We start from the raw sequence: 21,168 nt of genomic DNA, 5'->3' as shown, positions 1-21,168 counted from the left end.
TTGGCTTCTATTACCTGCAACAACTCAAGAAAGGATCTAGGCGTCATTGTGGACAGCTCAATAAAATGTGCCACTGCTGAATGTGCAGCAGCTGTCAAAAACCAATGGAATGTTGGGATGCAGGAGGAATGGGTCAGAAAATAAATACTGAAAATATTAGAATGCAATTATATGAATCAATACGATACTCTCCCGTGGAACACTAATTTTCCATTCTGGCCACTGTGCTTCAAATGAGATATAACTGAAATAGAATGGTGTCAGTGATAAGTGGGAGAATAATTAGATACATGGAAAACTTTTTCATGAAAAGTGATTTAAAAGCTTGGGACTATTTGGAGACGTATTGAATCTGAAGGGCTATGATGAAGGTATATAAAATAATGAATGGCATAAAGGTGGTTTATCTGGCATTTCTGTTTATCCTTTTTTTGTAATACAAGAGCAAAGCAACAGTTAATTATGCTGAAAGACAGTACATTTAAAACTGAAAAAATGAATGCTTTTTATTGTTTAAATATAAAACATTATTCTAGATTCATAGGTTTTAAGACCAGAAGGGACCATCATGATCATTAAGTCTGACTTCCTGCTTAACACAGGCTCTAGAATGTCATTTATACATCAAGTCCAATAACTAAAACATCTTTTAGAATTAGCCTTTGGAATTCATTGCCACAAGGTATCCTTGAGGCCAAGACCTTAGCAGAATTCAAAAAGTTACCAGACATTTACATGGATAATAAGGACGTCCAGAATTACATTAGTAGAGCCTTGTAGTAAAAAATCCCTAAAAGTTTGGAAAGGTGAGCCCTCATGCTTCGGAACATAAACCAACCTTTAAGTGAAAGGACTAAAAATAAACTTTCCCTAAGGACAGATCATTCCTTAATTATCCTCTGTGAAGTGATTTGCATTTTCCTCTGAAGCATCTGGTTCTGGCCAGTGTCAGAGACAACTTAAAGGACCGGATGGATTACTGGTCTGAATGCTGGTATGATCTGGTACGGCAATTCCTATGTTTCTATACATTAGTTTTCTCTATAGGAACAGTCCAAAACACCACAGTGCATCTATTGTAAAATGTACAGTTTGGGGCCATGACTGTAAGATTCCTGTGTATTGTTTCAAAAAGAGCAGTAACAAACTGAAGTGAAAGCAGCAAAGAATCCTGTGGCACCTTACAGACTAACAGACGTTTTGGAACATGAGCTTTTGTGGGTGAATACGCACTTCGTCAGATGCACCCATGAAAGCTCATGCTCCAAAACGTCTGTTAGTCTATAAGGTGCCACAGGATTCTTTGCTGCTTTTACAGATCCAGACTAACACGGCTACCCCTCTGATAGCAAACTGAGGTGAAGGAGGAGGGGCACTGAAGCTCCTGCTCTGTCACTGTAACACATCTTCTCACTTTTCCAGAGTAATTTCTCTCGACTTGTCGTTATTTTTTGACTAAGAAGAAAACATAGGCTCAGGGTATGGCTACACTTGCACCACGGCAGCGCTTTGAAGTGCGAGTGTGGTCGCAGCGCCAGCTCTGGGAGAGAGCTCTCCCAGTGCTGCATGTACTCCACATCCTCTACGGGTGTAGTTTGCAGCACTGGGAGCCACGCTCCCAGCGCTGCGGCACTGTTTACACTGAGGCTTTACAGCGCTGTATATTGCAGCGCTGTAAAGCGCCAGTGTAGCCATGGCCTGAGTGGGGAATACACAGCAGAGTTCCTGGAGGCTTAAAGAGCAAGTCAGCTGACTTACTCTGGTACCAGCTGATTCAGGCAGCCTAAAGCAACTGATCTGAGCCTAAACAGCCTAAAAAGCCTAGAGAGAGATCCTGGACTCAATGCTATCATATGAAATAATGCTTTCCTGTGGAATCGTTTCTCTGCAGACTATTTAAGGCTAGGCAAATTAAATGCATGTTGAGTTAAAAACAAACTTCATTGGTTCATCTCAGTTTTAAATATTTCAGTTATCAGCATTTTTCAGATAGAGTCAACTGTGCAGATCTTAAGGAAATGAGAGTCTTAATATCACCTCCCTAGACATTAATTCTCATCTCCTATAGGCTTCCTTACATCCATTCCCCATCCCTGTAGGCTTTGCTAATGCTATTGTCAAATCCTAACAAGATGCAAATTAGGCCATTCTGTACATCCCTAACCTTAGAGAGGAAGAGCCTGACTGGTTGCAGCTCCTGGCAACTCCTGACTGACTGAATAGTGATGTCCTACATGAATGCACCAAAGGCAGGTTTGTTATGTGACTAATTATTTTCTACCCAAAGCTCTTCTCATTCATGAAACAAGAGGCACAGGATGGGTGCAGGGAATCTGCACTTACCAGGACTGGAGTTTTATCTGTGTTTCCACATCCTCTGTTCCATGTATAAGAGCCATGGACCAGAGAGGAATGGCCTAGAGTTCTTGACCATACAAAAGGAACAACTGTGGACTTAATGAGAGGGAAGAATAGGAAATCCATTAAAGTAGAAATAGTCACACAGAGGAAGGTTGGTACTCCTATTCACACCAGGGTACTAGTGTTGGGACGGGGTTTGTATACACGAACCCCTTACACCCCACTGTTGCTACCAGTGCAGCTCGAACAATGTTAGCAACAGAGGGAGCACTAATACAGATTGATGACTGGAACTCTAGCCACTGTTTCATCTAGACAGGCTCTGGGACAATACGGTGGTTAAAATGCTAGTGGGTGTGCTACACTAGCACTCCCATCATTGCTCCCACGTGTGGAGCTGAAGCAGTGGTAGCAACAGAGGGAAATTGTCAGGAAAAAGGCTACTGCAAACAGCCTCAGTGACTGAAAGCAGTGGTATAGCAAGGCAATAGTCTAGGCAGCTGAATAGAAGCTCAGCAGTACCAGGGATCAGGATCCCAGCCTCTGAAAGCAGCACTATCCACAGAGCAGGGCACTAGTGGTACGATCCACAGGTTCAGAGCCGAATGGATTAAAACTGCCCAGTTTCTCTTCACACTAAAATTTGGATCTGCAGCTTCAAGGTCAAAAAGATCAGCAATAGGAGTGAAAAAAAAAGAAAAAGAAACTCTGAGGGGCACCATACTCCTGCTATACTGGACTAGTGAGCTGGGCTGGTCTACGTGGAAAACGTATATCAGCATAGCTACATCGCTCCAGGGTGTGAAAAATTCACACCTCTCAGAGATGTAGCTATGCTGACATAAGTCCCGGTGTAGACAGTGCTAGGTTAACGGAAGAATTCTTCTATCAGCCTAGCTACAGCCTCTCAGGGAGGTGGATTAACTACAGCTATGGGAGAACCATTCCCATCGCTGTAGTGTCTACAGTGAAGTGCGACAGTGGGGCTGTTGCAACATATTTTAAGCGTGGACATACACTCAGATCCTCAAACAATGGCAGGAGCGATTTATCAGTGTCCTTCGCTGAGACCTAGACAGCTCTGCGACTTAGCACAACAGTACAGCACTGCAGTCTCATCCGATTGGCAATGGACTGCTGGCTGCTGTTTGAACTCTTGGACTTGGCATCCAGCAGGGCCAGTCTGACAATCCCACACTGTTACCACCCTACTCTGCTCTTTCACATATTTTATTTTTGCTTACATGCAAGAGAAAGAAAAGGGTCAATTGCCCTTAAAGCACCAACCACAGATGCATCCACATAGCTTCTATCTCAGAAACAATACTATCGAGAGAAACACTGGTCCTCTTTATTGCATAGGAGCAAAACCAAGGAGAGTACCTAGGTTATTTCAAAGTTCAGATGGACACATTGCTTCTTTTCCCACACTTTCTACTGCATCCATCTGCTAATCTCTCAGGTCAGATGAGAGCCATATACATGTACCACAAAAGAGACAGCCAAGAAAGCTGTGGAGACACAGAAAGGGCTCTTGCCACTCCTCCTCTCTCTGTAGGAATTGTCTAGATAGTGTAGGTTAATTGAAACAGAGATATGTCCTGTTCTTTTACGACTTCCCCATACCATATCCTCATCTTTGCCAGAAGCTCTAGTTCCCCCTTTCACCACTGAAAAGGGCCTCCTTCAGATAATGCCATCTGGTGGCAAAACTCTTCTCCTCCCCCCCCTCCCCAAATCTTGGATGGGTCAGAAAGGGATCTGTGCTTTACCATTAGATACCTCCAGACACTTTACTCCATAGCTTATCCTAAACAGCCTCTAGTTTCCACCTGTGAAAACCCCTTCACTGCACCTTCTGGAGGTTGCTTCCACAAAAGGCAGAGGGAGGAGCATCAAGGGGCAAGAGCTCAATTCTCATCCAATGCCCGTGTTCACAGTGTCACTTCTCTTCCCATAGGGAGCCCATCAAGGGCTCTGGGATCTTACATTCCACACTACCAAGACTTGTCATTCTGCTCCTCTAAGGGCTGCTGTGCTCCATCATCCACTGATTCTCTCTCTCCTTCCATACACGGAGTGTCCTCTACTATATACAGTACATGAGGTGTGAGGAATTTGCCTTTTGCGCTATAACTTGTGTTCTGTAAGGCTTGGGCTGATATTTGATGGAGTTTTGGATTTCTGGCCATTCAGTTTTACCTACCCCTCTTTCCTCTATTTATTGAGCTATTCCTCTTCAATGGATTTATCCTCCTATCTGGTCTATCTACTGCCTCTCTTTGATGTTACAGCTGCTCATGTCTTGGGAATTTTTTCTAGTCTATCAATTCACCTCCCCACCTCCAGTCTATCCATTCACAGATTCACAGCTGGGAAGGGCAGGGCTTGGAAGATACTCCCCTGCCCGGCTTCTTGCTATACACACGCAGGAGTAAAGAAGGCTGGGAATTGCTTTGAGAGTGGTCACAATACCATTACTCACACGTGCCCTCTTCTGCATTGATGGTTATGAGCCTTGCTGTTGTTTTGAAGAAATTTCAATGATTTGGTCCTGGGACTATATGTAATACCCTGTTTGCAGCCTAAGGGGCATAGACCCACATGCGACTCTGGTCATTGTACAAGCCTATCATCTGGTATTCTCACAGCCTGCACAGCTGGTTTTCACATGACACAGAGCAAGCAGAGGCCAGTAGTTAAGTCTATCTTCCCTTGTCCTTATCTGAGAGGAGGGCTACAACTAGAGAGCTCTCTTCACTGCTTCTGCAGAACCCCCTATATGGAGCAAAACTGTTCCCAAGCTGGTGCTGTCTAGTGCCTGTAACCTGGTGCTCTCACTCATACCACATAAATACCACCCTATACCAGAAACCTACTGACCGCTATACTTATCTACATGCCTCCAGCTTTCATCCAGACCACATCACACGATCCATTGTCTACAGTCAAGCTCTAAGATACGACCGCATTTGCTCCAATCCCTCAGACAGAGACAAACACCGACAAGAACTCTATAGTCATTCTCAAAACTACAATACCCTCCTGCTGAAGTGAAGAAACAGATTGACAGAGCCAGAAGAGTACCCAAAAATCACCTACTACAGGACAGTCCCAACAAAGAAAGTAACAGAATGCCACTAGCCGTCACCTTCAGCCTCCAATTAAAACCTCTCCAGAGCATTATAAAAGGATCTATAACCTATCCTGAAGGATGATCCCTCACTCTCGCAGATCTTGGGAGACAGGCCAGTCCTCGCTTACAGATAGGCCTCAAACCTGAAGCAAATATTCACCAGCAACCACACACCACGCAACAAAAAACACTAACCCAGGATCCTATCCTTGCAACAAAGCCCACTGCCAGCCCTGTCCACAGATCTATTCAAGGGACTCCATTGTAGGACCTAACCACATCAGCCATACCATCAGGGGCTCGTTCACCTGCACATCTACCAATGTGATATATGACATCATGTGCCAGCAATGCCCCTCTGCCATGTACATTGGCCAAACCGGACAGTCTCTATGCAAAAGAATAAATGTACACAAATCAGACTTCAAGAATTATAACATTCAAAAACCAGTTGGAGAACACTTCAATCTCCCGGACACTCAATTACAGACTCAAAAGTTGCAATTCTTCAACAAAAAAACCTTCAAAAAGAGACTCCAATGAGAAACTGCAGAACTGGAATTAATTTGCAAACTGGACATCATCAAATTAGGCTTCAATAAAGACTGGGAGAGGATGGTTCGTTACACAAACTAAAAATTTCCCCATGCTAATTTTCCCCCTATCGTTGCTCATACCTTCTTGTCAACTGTTTGAAACGGGCCATCCTGATTATCACTACAAATGCTTTTTTTTTCTGCTAATAGCCCATCTTAACTGATTAGTCTTGCTAGAGTTGGTATGGCAACTCCCGTTTTTCATGTTCTCTGTATCTATCTATCTGCCTACTGTATTTTCCACTGCATGCATCGGATGCCCAAATAAATTTGTTAGTCTCTAAGGTGCCACAAGTACTCCTCGTTCTTTTTGCTCATACACAGCAGAGTCACCAGGCTCACTCACAACCCCTATTTTAAAGTGCATGCTTCCATCCATCGCGCTGGGACTGTTTCTGCTCTCTCCCACTGCACGTTCCAGCAAGTCTCTCTACCCAGCATACGGACTTCTTTGTCTGTCTGCCCCCAAACTGTGCTCCTTTGTGAAAGGTTGTACACTGGGACAATGAGTTAGACTGAAATGCAGTGCTACATCCAGTGACGAAGGAGCAAAGCAAAGGGTGTAAGCAGAATCAGTTGTCCAGTCCCTAAGCTAGAAGGATTGGTAGGTTCTGTCCTAGCCACCAGCAGATATTGAAGTGGGCTTTTTTTCCCTGAAACAACGGACCATGAAACCTTTTAATAACATAACAGAAAAGGTCAGAGCAGGAATTTGACCCTTCTTGAGCAAGGTGGTCTGGTATAACTTCATGCCTCCAAGAAGCAAGAGTGCTGAGAACAAATACAGTTCCCTAAATCAACGGGGGTCCTTTGACACCCGGGACCAAGTGCTAGGAATTGTTTGGCCAATCTCCCCCTTTGTTTTGTTGCTGGTGTTTGTAAAGTGGTTATTTTCAGGAGTTATGAAGGTGGTAAGGAGGGAAGTTATACAACTAGAAATCATGTGCAAATGATACAGGGCACATCACTATTTCTGCACTGTCGACATTTTCAGCTGTATACTTCTCCCCAGAGGTAGCCTGGAAGGGGAGCCCCCCCCCCCCCCAAAAAAAAAGGGCCACATCTAGTGTAACAAAGGAAGCTAATTTTCTTTTCAAACGAGACCTTTTAAAAAAGATTTTAAAAAAGAATAGAATTTAAAATGGAAAAAGGATGGAGTGGGAAAATGGATGTTGCCGTCTCTCTCACACACACACACGTTCATCATGCAGGTATCCTGAGTAACCATGCCAGGGCAGGTCTCTGTAGTCACATTAACCTCTGAAACCCGCCCCCTCCCCACCTCCCCAGCCTTATTTTCAGAAGGGCTGAGCAGTCTACTTGATGTCAATAAGAGCTCTGGGTGCTCAGAACCTCTAAAGAATACTGGTCTCCAAACTTTTAGTTAGTGAGAAGGATGGATGGGAATAATTGCAGCCCTCAGTGGGGGGAGAACAGAACACTTTGGCTTCTAGTCTCATCTCTCACAACATAGCTCATCACTGCAAATTTTGCCCTTTGTTAAATATTTTAATGCAAAAGTGGTACGGAGATTTTGAGTTTCTCTTTCAAACAAAGCCTCAATTTTTGCAAGTGCAATCTGTTGCTTGCAATAAATAGCACTCATAAATTTACAAAAGTATTGAATGGCCAAGAAGATCCATGAACAAATGTGCAGATGCAAAATTACATGCCCAAAGTAAGGTCCAATTCAAAAATACATTATTATTGTAAATGGCTGAGGCTCAGTCTCCCAAGTTTATAAGAGGCAGCATGGTCCAGGGGATAATTCCCTGATAATGCACTGGGCTCTCTTCCTCACTCTGCCACGTTGTGGCCTTTGTCAGCTCACTTAACCTTTTGTGCCTCCGTTTCCCCATTTGTATAATGAATACTGCTACATTATCTGATTAAAATATAACCGTATATATCATTGTTGCAACCACTGTTATAAATTGCAACAAATCTTGTGCAATGGTTGTCACGTGGGGTGTCTATGAAAAGGTTATGATTTGCTGGTTATGATTATGCTATCTCTATGCATGTATCATTTTTGTATTTGAAGTTATGAATAGTGGCTCTATTCCTGGATTTCAAATGTTTGCTCCTGGGGTAACGCCCATGAAGTAGTTAGCCAGCACATCTTGGAGCAACTATTCAGAGTGGCCTGTCAAAAGGACACTTAACTGACAGTGGACCGTGGGGGAGACCCATCTACACTGAGTGGACTTGTTCTGTACTGTCTGGAATATAGGTAATGGCTTCCTGCAATGACTGAGCAAAATTTGGCATGAACATGCGACTTGCCCATGTGACACCAAACTCCATCTTGTTGCTGTAATTTTCCATAGTAAGAACAATGGGATTGCCTTCCACATGGCAAAAGCTATAAAAGGCCCTGGAAACACCTCCATTTGGTCTTCAATCCTGCTTCTGACCTCTGGAGGAACTTTGCTACAAACTGAAGCTCTGAACAAAGGATTGAATGGCCCATCCAAGCTGTGGATGTATTCCAGAGATTTTACTTAAACCAGCAGTTTATTCCATCACTGCTACAAGCCTGAACCAAGAACTTTGCCATTACTGTATGTAATTGATTCCCTTAACCTATTTTAACTCTCACCTTTCTTTCTTTGAATAAATGTTTAGATTTTAGATACAAAAGGATTAGCATCAGCATGATTTTTGTGTAAGATCTAAGTTATAAATTGACCTGGGTGTGTGGCTGGTCCTTTGGGATCAGAAGAACTGTTTATTTGATGAGACTGGTTGTAAAGAACCACTCATCTTTAAATCCAGTGTTTTTGGTGGTGACATAAGAACTGGAATGCCTGAGAAAACTGCCTTTATGACTTTTTGTTAGCTAGTGTGGTGAAACAGAAGTTTACTTTTGTTGCTGGTTTGGAATATCCTGTGGGGGATTAGCTACCAGTCTTGATGTGTATTTGCCCTATTTCTCAGCAGTTCATCCTGGATTTGGCACTCTTAGTTGTGACCCACACTGAGGCATGGTTACAAATATAAACAATACTTTCATGTTCTATTACAATAGCATCTAAACCCTCAATTAAAATCAGGGCCCCTTTGTACTGGGACCTGTACAAATACATAGTGAGAGAGAATCCCTGACCCAATGAGTTTACAGTCTAAACTGACAAGACAAAGGGCAACAGGGGAAACTGGCACAGAGGTGGAGTGGCTTGTCCAAGGTCACACAGCATGTCAGTGGCTGAGTGTGGAATAGAATCCCTCATTCCTGGGTCCCAGTCCAGTGCCCTCTCCTTGGACCATACCACTTCTCCAACTTTTTAAAAGCACTTTTAAATCTTTGGATGAAAATCACTATATATAATTATTATTGTTGCCCTTCAAGCCAGGCACTATTCATAAGATGGGCCAAATTCAGCCCTATTGTAAGAGGAAGCAACTCTCTTGACTTAAATGGGTTACAGCATGATCCATCAGGGCGGAATTTGGCCCAATATCTCTCCACGCTTAAATATAGCTCCATAAACAAAGGGGTCTCTTGAAGGGAAATTTTTCATGCCCCGAGGGACATGAGTTCCAGCATGTTCCAGGTTCCTGTGCACACTGAGGAGCTGCTTCCAGGAAGCCTGTATTTTCCAGCTGTTCACATGCAGGCAAATCATTCCCTGAATTTATGATACATGTATCATGTGAACAGAATTAAACAGATGGATAGGAGAGGGAAGGGAAGTCAGAGAACATGAACTAGAAGGAGAGTGCAGCACACACAAACAAAATATTAGACCACCGCACAATGTCACAGGGTGACTGGGGAGGAGGTTGGGGGCTCTGCAAAAGCAGCTAGACGTTCACCAAGAACCTTATGTGGAGACGTGTATTTGAACCTGCACATACTCTGTGCAGGGAAGCGATAGCGGAGAGCACAGAGCGGGAGTAAAAGGAGGCTCTGACTCTCTGCTGCTTGCACTTACTGATGATTTATACGGATACCACGGTGTTACCCTGCTGTCAGTGACATTAGAGGTCAAACACTGCAGAAACAATTGGCCATTTGTCATCACAAGTGAAGTCTCTTTTTCCTCTTTCTTTTACATTTTCAGATGTTCAGACCTAGGGAGGATGTCCAGGGAAAGGGGGAATTGCAGTAGGGAACTTGTGCATGTGCACATTTTGATTGGAAGGCTCCATTTTCTTACTGGCTCACTAAGAACTCCTCTTCCCCCACCCCCACCCCCAAATAGCTAAATAAGCCCACGTCCAGACTAACCCGCGGCATCGGCGGGTTAAAATCGATTGCTCGGGGATCGATATATCGCGTCTAGTCTGGATGCGATGTATCGATCCCCGAGCGCGCTTACATCGATTCTGGAACTCCATCAACCCGAACGGAGTTCCGGAATCGACACGGAGAGCCGCGGACATCAATGCCGCGGCGTCTAGACTGGTGAGTACCTCGATTTTAGAAATTCGACTTCAGCTATGTTATTCACGTAGCTGAAGTTGCGTATCTAAAATCGATTTTAATACCCTAGTCTGGATGTGGCCTAACAGTGATGGGAGGTGTGTCAGGCTGGGGACTTGGGAAAGTGGGCTGAAAGCCCAGAATTTCAGGGCAGTTGGGAGTAAACTCTTCCCCTCCTCAGGAAGTAGAGAAAAGTGGTTTTTAATCACTATTTTATCATGCAGAAGATCAGAGATTTCCTGCTCCCCAGACCTCCCCTATTTTGGAGCCGTCCATGTCTCTGCCTGGAACAAGCTTTAGGCGCTGCAGCGCCAGCTGCCATTCTGCCATCTCCAGAAAACGGCTGACACGTGTACGCCAGGGTCCTGGAGACTGCCCTCCACTACTCAAGGCAGGGAATATGCACTCATCAAACAATGAATGCTGCTGTGAACAGAGGAAAAGTTACTATGTTCACTCTTAGAAGCCCATACAGGACACACAGAGCTATTTGAATAAGATGATCACCTCAGAATTTGGGAAGACAGGAGGAGACACAAAGAATTCCTGTTCACATTGATTCTGTAACATGTGGCTTGGTTTCTGTATTAGGTTTGTATCCATCTAGATTTCTGTTATTTCCCTGAAATGTATAAATGTTCTGTTCTCTGTTTTGATGGGATTGAGGACTAATTTTGAAACCATCCCTTTCTGCTCCCTCGACACCCTGAACCAAATCTCCACTGAGCAGGGTTAGATGACTCAGTGGTTTAAATTCTGGTGGCTGATCTACACTGGTGTTTCCGCTCTTGCTACCGGCTGCATTAGTGGTAGTGCAAAGGTGGAGAACGTGAGGGATAATGCTAGTGTAGATAAGGCCTCTGTGACAAAGGGCCAATCCCTCTGAAACCACTGTCCTGGTGCTAGACTGTCTGTGACAGTGTGATAATGCCAATGGGACTATTACCCTCAGTGCAAGACCATCTATGATTGAAGATTAATCTTCCAGAAACTGCTGCTCAGTGCTGATGTAACTGGGATGGAAGGTAATCCTTTTGGAAACTCAGTCCGAGCATCTGACTATCTCTGCTATAGGGTTAATCTCCTGGAGACCATATTTTTCTACTCTCCAGAACATTTGTATAAGTGTTTTTCCTCTACCTTTCAAAGTACAGGGGTGTTTAAGTTTAGAGAAGTTACACCTTTAAACCAGCTGTTTAAAATGTACCCACAAAATCTGTGCATGCATCCATTGCAAATACAAAATATAGGCTCATTTGTGCAAAAGGGCATTTTTCAAACACAAAATGGGGAATAATAGACATAAGTGGCCTTTTGCATGTGTAATCCATTTTATGTACTTTTGGGAGAGGTGTAAGGAATGTGCACTAAATTTAGATGGTCATTTTTAAAATATTGTCCTTAATAATCACCCACTTCAGGTATCCAGGAAACTCTTTGAAAAACTGTAGTTTATCATGATGAAAGGCAGCCCTCCATGAATAAAATGAACCATGCGAGGAGCGTGGGACAGTTGGTGGAACAATCATGTTAAGTGAACACTATTTCTGACACATACAGAGCGCTGCATCTCATATAACAAGAAGCAGTAGTATTTTAAGAGGGTTATTAGAAGTTTGGGATCAGCTGGGAGGACAATCTGGATTTCAACGCTAATTGCATACATTCTGATTTATCACAGAAGATTCAACTCCTGGCATTTAGTGTTTGTTCCAAAATGCTGGCATAGCTGGAAGTTGGAAAAAAGACGCTGTAACAATCTCATTGTTTAGTGTCTGATGGCCTGACTAGCTAAACATCTGTTTGAAATATTAATAACTTTCAGATGGGAACTGCTCAGGGGCTCTGTACAGTTTCACACCATCTGTTTGTAGAGTAAACACACTTACACACCCCAAATCATTTTGTCAGAGCTTTCATTCTCTTATCTCTGTGTGTGTGTGTTGGGGGAGTATGTCTGTCCAGAGGTATGGGGGCTGATGGGAGAGAACATGTATTGGGGAATGGAATGAGGAGAACTAAACACATATGAGAGGATGTTTAACTAAAGCAGCACAGGAGCACCCACCAACCAGAAATACTTCATGAGTTTCCAGTGATGTTATTCTTCCTAAATGGCAATTAACATCTAGTCTAAATAATTTTTAAGACAGAGTTTGTTTTCTGGTTTGTCAGTTTACTCTGTTCCATCAATAATTCCTTCTTATAAGCTAGACAATGCATTTTCTCGCCTTTCTAATTTTCTTGTTCTCCATTTGGTGAAATGAAGCATAGAACCCAGTTCCCCACCTTTTAGTTACTTTTCTGCTCAGGTACGTCTACCCTTCTGGCTGGGGCTCTGATTTCCAGCTTGAGGAGACATACTTGCACTAGCTCACATCAATCTACTGTGCTAAAAATAGAAGGTAGCTGTGACAGCGCAGGGAGTGGGAAGGGCTAGCCACCCCGAAGACGTGCCCATCACACATCCTAGGTATATACATGGGGTGGCTAGCCCCACCCACTTCCCACACTGCTGTGGCTACACTCTTATTTAGCACACTACATTGGTGGGAGCTAGCACAAAATGTCTCCTCAAGCTGGGAATCTCACCCTCAGCTCGAAATGTAGATATATCCTTTGTGCACCAGCACCAGCCCCAGCCAAGATGTCATTCGGAACGTACCTTGCTCTGGCAATGATATTTGTTAGCTAATTCTGGTCTGAAACCCAACAAGAGGGACATGCATATACTTTTTCTCTCAGTCTCTAGCTCCACTTGTTTTGCCTAGGTATTGCACCACACACTGGGGAGCAGGACCCAGGCTCATTTCTGCAACGACGGAGGTGTCAGGGTAGGGATAATGGAAGGCATCTTGCAAATCTCCTGATTTAGCACAGGCTAGGATAGCTGATTCTGTGATAGAGGCCCCTACAGAGCTTTGTAGGGCCACACAATTTCAATTCTACCTCAGCCCTCCTTCCTCCCCCTCCAGCCCTTGATATACCCACCAGGCCCACCTACCCCCACCCTTGCTCTACCAATAGCATGCCCTCAAAGAACCCTTGTGCCTAGGGCATCTATGAAGCTGGCAGGGCTACTCCCTAGGTGGTCCTTGTGCCAGCCAGGCCTACTATGTTTGGGCACAGTTTTTCAGACTGCCTTGTTGTGAATGTGGTACCCACAATAGGGATAATCAATCCTCAGGAATAGCTAGATAAAAGCATCCTTCACTCAGGATGTGACCAGTCCATGACCCATTTGTTCTGATAGCACAATGCACAGAGCTTTCATTTTCATTGGCGGTGCATTCAGTGGGGTCAACGTATCACAGCTTTGAGGACAAGATGTAATAAAATGCATATTGTAACTTAAGAAAATTCAAGGTTGTTTCTACTTACGTGGACCCTCAAGACAGTGATTCCCACTGTGACATTCTCAAACAGGCTGACGTTGTACAGGACTTGGCTGAAAATGGGGCGGTTGTCATTCTCATTGATGAGGTTAATCTTCACACGAGCAAAGCCAACGTGGTCTGGCATGCTCTCGTTTGCAAACAGCTGCGCAGAGACAAGAGGCAAGCAACACAGTTGGAGGCTTCATTTGTGTCTCTTCTTTTAAAGCGAGCAAAGTATCAGTTCTTTCGTGATCTCCTCTGATGCTCTGTTAATACATCAGCATGCCTCTGGTAGGCCATGCACAAACAGTGCTGCTAACTCAACGTTGAACATGATGCTGGAGGGGTTCAAGGCAAATCGCTCCCAATCATTCCAGGCAACCATGTCCATTTACTAGAAGACCTTGGTTATACTAGTCAGAGTCAAATACTCTCCCTCCATTATTTTGTGCACTCTAACTAGCAATGACACCAAACCTCAGTCTTGCAATCCTGAGAATATGTTAAGCTCCACTGTAGGTGAGACCAATGGTAAGAGTTTAGAATCATCAGTCTCGTACCACAGGGTACAGTATTTGTAAGCATATAAGTTGTGGCAACTATCTGTTCTATGAGCACGATAGCACTGCTACTGTCTCCTAGTCAACCTCACCCTTTAAAGACATCCTGAGAGTGATATATCTAAGCTTCAAGCCCCAGGGGTCACAGCATTAGGAGCTGCAACTATTTTACCATCTAACCAGCTAGCTGAATGGGATTGGAGCACTGGAGTTTCTGGTTTATACTTCTCACTGCTCAAGAAAGGCAGGTTTTTATTTATGCTTCCTTACTGGTGTATAAAAGCCCCTCTGCCCGGACTAATAGCAACAGGAGCTGCTGGCATGATCAGGAAGCTGCATTGCCTGCCAGAATTTATAGCTGAACCAGACAGTGGGACGCAGCTCAAGCAGGCGGCTGGAAAGAGTTTTACTGGCTGATAGGTGCATTTAAAACAAAGTTTTACGCTCTATAAAGCTTTTATGGTCCCACAGCGTGAGAGTGGGGTGGGGGAGGAGACACATGTGTTGTTTAAGCTCTAGTAGCTGAGGCTCTAAATTTTGAAAGAAGAGAGAAGACTCAGATCAAATACATTTTTTCTTCCCTTTTTAGGGGGTGGCCAGGTAAATTTAATGCTTTTGTATCCAATAGCTCTAACTAGAGGCAGGAGCAGATTGGTCAGGTACTATTGAAGTTTGCATATGCATCTCTACTAAGGCACTCCATCCCTGAGCTCTGGCAGGTCTGACTGTATAGTCCTAAGCTGCCTCCACAGCCCGGCCACTCCATATCTATGCTGCCAAACAGTATGGTAGGTTTGTGAGATCAACCAATGTCCATTGCCAGCCAGAACGACTGACACAATCAAAATCGTATCACTTAAGTCAGGTGTCAGACATGGCTCCCCAGAGGTGACAGGCAAGGCAGGGGTGTCAAATATACAGTCTATAGGCAGGATCTCATTCTCAGGACCTCTTTGGTTGGCCCACAGATTCCTCTACAACATACAGAGTTGGAAGCTGCTGGAGAATGCTGCTCAAAGAAGGCAGGAAGGCCCTGGAGACAGAGAGGGAGGCGGGAAATTATGCCTGCCTGGGCACAGGCAATGGAGTTCCTCATTCCTCCCTTTCCTCCTCCTCACCCACAGCAACCCTTTGTGGAGCCCCAGTGATCCACTCCCTGTGCTCAGAAGAGCTTCTTTCCACACTCCAATGCTGGCCTCACAGGACCAGGTTCAGGGAAGCAGCTCCTTCTCCACTTCCCCACCTGTTCCAGAGAACAAGACCCGGAGAAAGAATCCCTGCAATGGAGGAGGGGAATCGCCAAAGATGAAGAGAAAACAGAGGTGAGGTAAGAAAAAGAGAAGGGAAAAGGGATAACTCTCCAAGGGTGGAAATAAAAAAAAAGGAGAGCAAGGGGAGAAAATTCCCAAAGGTGGGAGGGCAGTAGGAGAAGAGAGAGGAAGGGGCTATCCAAACGGGGGGATGCAATGAAAGGAGGTGAAGGTCCAAGTGTGTGTATGGGTGAGAGAGAGCATGAATGTGTGAGAAAGAGTGACAGACACACACAAGAGAGATGGGGTGTGTGACTGGTCATGGGAGGATGCTCAGAGGGAGAATTAAAATGTCTTAAATGCTTGTTAAATGCAGTATTTAACTTTGCTGGATGAAGAGGCACATTCTGCAGTTGGACACAACTGCAAAATTACCCTCTTGACAGTGAACTTTTTACTCCAGGCTGACGGTTTCTCACTGAATGAGTCTGCCACTCGTGGGCTAATGCATTATCTTATTGCATAGTGTAGCCTTGGGGCCCTCCCATTTCCAGCCCCTCCTCCCTTTGCCCATTCACTCCATATTTGGGAGAGTTCTTACAGAAAATTCATAGCGAGGAATTGTCTCAAAGTCCAGCGGCACTGCAACTCGAACACGGATGTCTGCCTTTCCCTGGATCGAGGTTGGGGAGATGATGAAGTGATTGGAGTTGTTTCCCACCAGGTAGACCTCAAAAACACTGTTGAATCCCTAAGAACAATATTTCAAAATAATAAAGAGAGGAACATTAACAATGACAAATGCAAAATGTACCTGGGTTACCAACGCAATGCAGGGATAAACAGCCCAGGCTAAATGCATGATAGGCTGAAAGATAATCCAGTGGTGGCAAATCCAATAATATGTATGAATAAAAGGTGAAGAGAAATGAAATCAAGAGACAGGTAGAGAAAAGAGACAGACAGATGAATAGGAAGAGAGGCATGGAGAAGCTAGCCAGAAACAAGGGAGGAGAATGGAAAGACAGAGGAGAAGTCACACGGACAGGGATGTCTATACTATTTCCTCTCTATTTTCCTGTGCCTTTTTGTTCCGTGTTTGTTACGGCAATTTGCACAATGGAGTCCTGGTCCATAACTAGCCCCTTTGGTAATACAAATTAAAAATAATAATATTTCATCAATCCCATTGTATATATGCCGGGTGCAAAATATATGTGGTTGGTATAATCCTAATCTTATTGCACAGTATATAAATGTAAGAAATGAAGCTTGCCATATTTAAAGATACAGGAAGATTCTGTACACATCACACATATTTTACCTACATACACCATGTTATGGTAAGTACAGCAGATGTGCTTCCCCATATGTTTTACCTGTAGTTGGAGACTTGTGCTCCCTTCCAAGGAATACTACTGTTCTCCACTACTCAGCCTCTGCATGACCCGACCAGCCTTCGCCATCTCAGCCTGGATCTGCATTACCAATTCTACCCTTTACTGCCAAGGTGGCAGGATGCTGGGGAAAATACAAGCCTGATGGCAAATGGACAGCACACACTGAAGGGTGCCACCCATATGCCAAGCCACAGACAGTGCATCTCCAGTATGCTGTGCTCACGCTAAACCCATAGATGGCACATGCCACTTGCGTCTCAGGCCCACAGATACCACATGTCCAACATACTACACGTACGCAGAGACCATAGATATCACATGTCCAGACTGATGTCTACATATATCCAGTGCAGAGCCTGCATGCTGAGCCTGAATGCATCCAAAACACAGCCAGCTACATCACTGAGGGGATTAGGGTGACCAGATAGCAAGTGTGAAAAATCAGGACAGAGGGTGGGGGGTAATAGGAGCCTATATAAGAAAAAGCCCCAAATATCAGGACTGTCCCTATAAAATCGGGACATCTGGTCACCCTAGAGGGAATCCTTTAACCTCCAGAAATGCAAATATTGATTCTAAACAGTTATTTCTATAGACAAAGCTTCACTTTCCTAAGGCACAGCTGAAACTGGGGACTCAAGGGCTCCCCTCTCCCCAAGCCTTCTTGAGAGGCAAGCAGGAGCCTTTTCCCAAATACTGACAGTGACACTTCAGGACCTTCCAACCAAGCAGCAAGCTCCTTCCCTTGGTGCAACCCAGCAGAGCACATTACAACAAAGTTCAGAAACTGCCAGAGCCGAATTTCCAATTTTCCCCCAAATGGTCTCTGGCCTGTTAGAAGGAGGGACCAATTAAATGCACGAAGGGGCACTAATAGCAAAAGCTGGCTGAGCGTGACTGCTGAGAGCAGGTGACATGCCAGAAAGTCCCCTCTCTATTTTCCCCTCCCTATACCGAAAAAAAAAAAAAAAAGATATTCCCATGCAGAGGTGGGGAGAGATCTGAATATTCCTGATACTTCTATAGTACCAGAGGTATGCGTGGCACTTCACGGACAAATTAGGACGACAAGATCTCTGCCCCAAAGGAGTCAACAAGCTAAATGAGACTGAAAACTGTTAGACCAGGACAGTTGATGGCAAATGTACACAACAATAAAGAAAACAAGCAGCAGCCTGCTCTTAGAAAAGCTCTGGTTACAGGCTGTAGTACTATACTTGTGAGTGCTCCTACTTTCATGTACACTAGAGATGCTATCATAAAATATAAAGGGAAGGGTAGCAACCTTTATGTTTGCAGTAACATAAAATACCTCCTGGCCAGAGGTACAGAATCACTTACCTGTAAGGGGTTAATCAATTCAATTAACCTAGTTGGCACCTGACCAGAAGGACCAATGGGGAAAGAAGATACTTCAAAATCTGGTGGGGGTGGGGGAAGGTTTTGTTGGTGCTTTTTTTGTTTGGTTCCCTGTCAGGGCAAAGAGAGAGACCAAACATGTAAAGCAACTCCTAACAAGATCCTGAAATGATACATCTAAAATTACAGAAATTGTAAGTAATAGCAAGAAAATGCGTTAGATTACCTTTTGTTTTAGCATAGGGAAAATTCACAAGTTAAGAGGTAATTTTATTCTTGTTTTGTAACTGGGAAGCAGAGTCAGAGGGAATCCTCTGTGTTTTAAATCTTTTTATTTACCCTGTAAAGTTATCTTCCATCTTGATTTTGCAAGTGTGATTCTTTTACTTTTTTTTTTTTTTAAATAAAATTCTCCTTTTAAGAACCTGATTGATTTTCAGTCCCCTAAAAACCAGGGATTTGGTCTGTGCTCACTTTGTAAACCTATTGGTTGGTATATTATTCTCAAGCCCCCACAGGAAAGGGGGTGAAGGAGCTTGGGGGGATATTTGTGGGGGACAGGGCTCAAAGTGGTCCCTCCCTGAATGTTTGTTTAAATCATTTGATGGTGGCAGCAATACCGCCCAAGGACAAGGAAAGAAATTTGTGCCTTGGAGAAATTTTTAACCTAAGCTGGTGAAATACAAGCTGAGGAGGTCTTTCATGAGGGTCCCCACATCTCTATCCCAGAGTTCAGAGTTGGGAGGAACCCTGACAAATGCCTCATTGGAATTTTTTTTTTTTTAATACATAGTCAGGGAGAGGAGATGTGATTTGTGCTGGAGTACAGATTAGTGAAGGATGGTGAGCTGGAAGAAGTAAGAGAATGAGGGAGGCTTTTTTTACTGGTTAGAACAACTGGATGCCACTGGACTTCCTTAGAATGAGGAGGATGAGGTAAAGGCCCCCAAAACTGGGTTTGGCAGAACTGGATTATTTGAAGGAAGTGGGGAGAGTTAGGAGAGTTCATGTATAACCCAAATGGAGGCCAGGCTTTTAGCAAGAACAAAGAAAAGTTATTAACAGCAGACCTCAGACCTTCTTGCTCTGAGGTCTCCTCACTTGAGTTGGAAGCTGCATCTAGAAAAGAGACCAAAGGGTTTTATGATGACTTGCAGACCTCACATCAGGGCCAATTCTACTAATAGGGCTATGCCTACAGCGTCTCTGCCCCTACCTAAGGTGAAGACAACTGTGCAATTACACTGGAGGGGAACAGATACTTCAGAATGAGAAAGACTGCAATGTAACCCAACGGGTAACCGCTCCTTTTCTGTTGGTCTACAAATTTGAAAATGTTTTGAAAGCACATGGAGTTGGATCATCGGGAACTGCCCACTTCTATGGTAGCTATGGTATGTCTACTGTCTGCTGTCAGTTCTCAGTAAAACACATGCATCACTAGTCTCATCCGATGGGCTTGTTGACTCTATTGAGTCCTACGGAGAAATCTGCAATACGCCTCCATTAACTATGATGAGCTTTATATTTGCTACACCGGGGAGGTGACAGAGGCAGGAAGGGAGATGAGGACAAGGAAAGGAGACCAAATCAGACACTAACGCTTGCAGCAGGAGCGACTAGCGTAAAACAACATTTGCTTGGCTTCTGCAGTTTCCTTTGAGCAGGCAGCTTACGAAGAATGTATGGATGTGTCGATACCTTTCTTTCAGCCTTCTAGATACATCATAAAGCAGCAAAAAGGGCACAAGCCCAATTGAAAAAAAAATCATTTGCAGGTTACTTTTAAATAAGAGTACTTATCCTATTTCTACAGCTTCGTGGACAAATGGCGAGGGACTCTTTTTCTGTCCCTCTATTCAATTTTCAATCCTATCTTAATATAGGAACTTAGTGCTTAATATACTTTGCTTGTTTGCCTTTAACCCCTTCAGCATCCCTGGCGCATAGGGCACATACCCAGAAAACTCATACACCACATGTGCCTCCTTGCATACCATTTGTCACATTCTAGCATCTCAATGAATAGACTATGAAGCCTGCCAGGGGCAGACAAGGGATTAATTGACATACTTACTGTGAAACAAACACATTAACAACCACAACTAACTTCTAAATTGTGCTATTTTTAAGAATGGCAGTGCAGATAAGTGAATGCACTGCCAGATGTTTGAAGGTGCTCATGCAGACGCTCATCCCCACATACTGAATGCTGAGTATACACCTATCAACACAGCTTGGACACTCTAGACACACTGGTTCTGAATCCAACCTTTCAGGACAGCTTTTTAGAGGTGGTGGTCAGGAGAGGTGGATGGTTAGTAATGAAGCAGTAAAAGCGGGCACCTGTTTAAGAAGATATATATGTTACATCAGTTTATATTCTCTGCATTACAACATATTCAGTCTTAACACAATTGAATAAACGTCCTTCTTTCAGTTCAGAAAGGGATTACTAACTCAGAGCAACAGCAATGATTTGTCTACTCCAGTCTGACTCATAACAGAGAGCTAGATTTTGATATCCTGCCTTACACTTAGTAGCACCTTATTTCACAGGTGATCCCCTTGCCTTCAGTAGAGCTACATGGGGAGCTGTGTACCACCCAGCATGCACTAGGCTATCCAAATCGGGTTCTCTAATGTTTTTCACAATAGCCCCTCACTTGCACTGAGCACTTAAATAAATAGTTTAATTTG

General features: G+C 44.0%; 1 protein-coding gene across 1 annotated transcript in view; it reads right to left on the bottom strand.

The window, feature by feature from the left end:
* Positions 1–21,168, bottom strand: part of CDH23 (cadherin related 23) — a 536,798-nt gene that overhangs the window by 233,431 nt on the left and 282,199 nt on the right. Inside the window, exons 12-13 of the mRNA XM_030571362.1 lie at positions 16,311–16,460; positions 13,904–14,062 (exon numbers count right to left, since the gene is read on the bottom strand). Coding sequence (XP_030427222.1) covers positions 13,904–14,062; positions 16,311–16,460 — 309 coding nt within the window. The remainder of the gene's footprint in view (positions 1–13,903; positions 14,063–16,310; positions 16,461–21,168) is intronic.

The sequence above is a fragment of the Gopherus evgoodei genome, chromosome 7 (assembly GCF_007399415.2).
Source record: "Gopherus evgoodei ecotype Sinaloan lineage chromosome 7, rGopEvg1_v1.p, whole genome shotgun sequence".
Lineage (NCBI taxonomy): Eukaryota > Metazoa > Chordata > Testudines > Testudinidae > Gopherus > Gopherus evgoodei.
The sequence above is the reverse complement of the archived record's forward strand: the minus strand, read 5'-3'. Positions and strand labels throughout refer to the sequence as shown.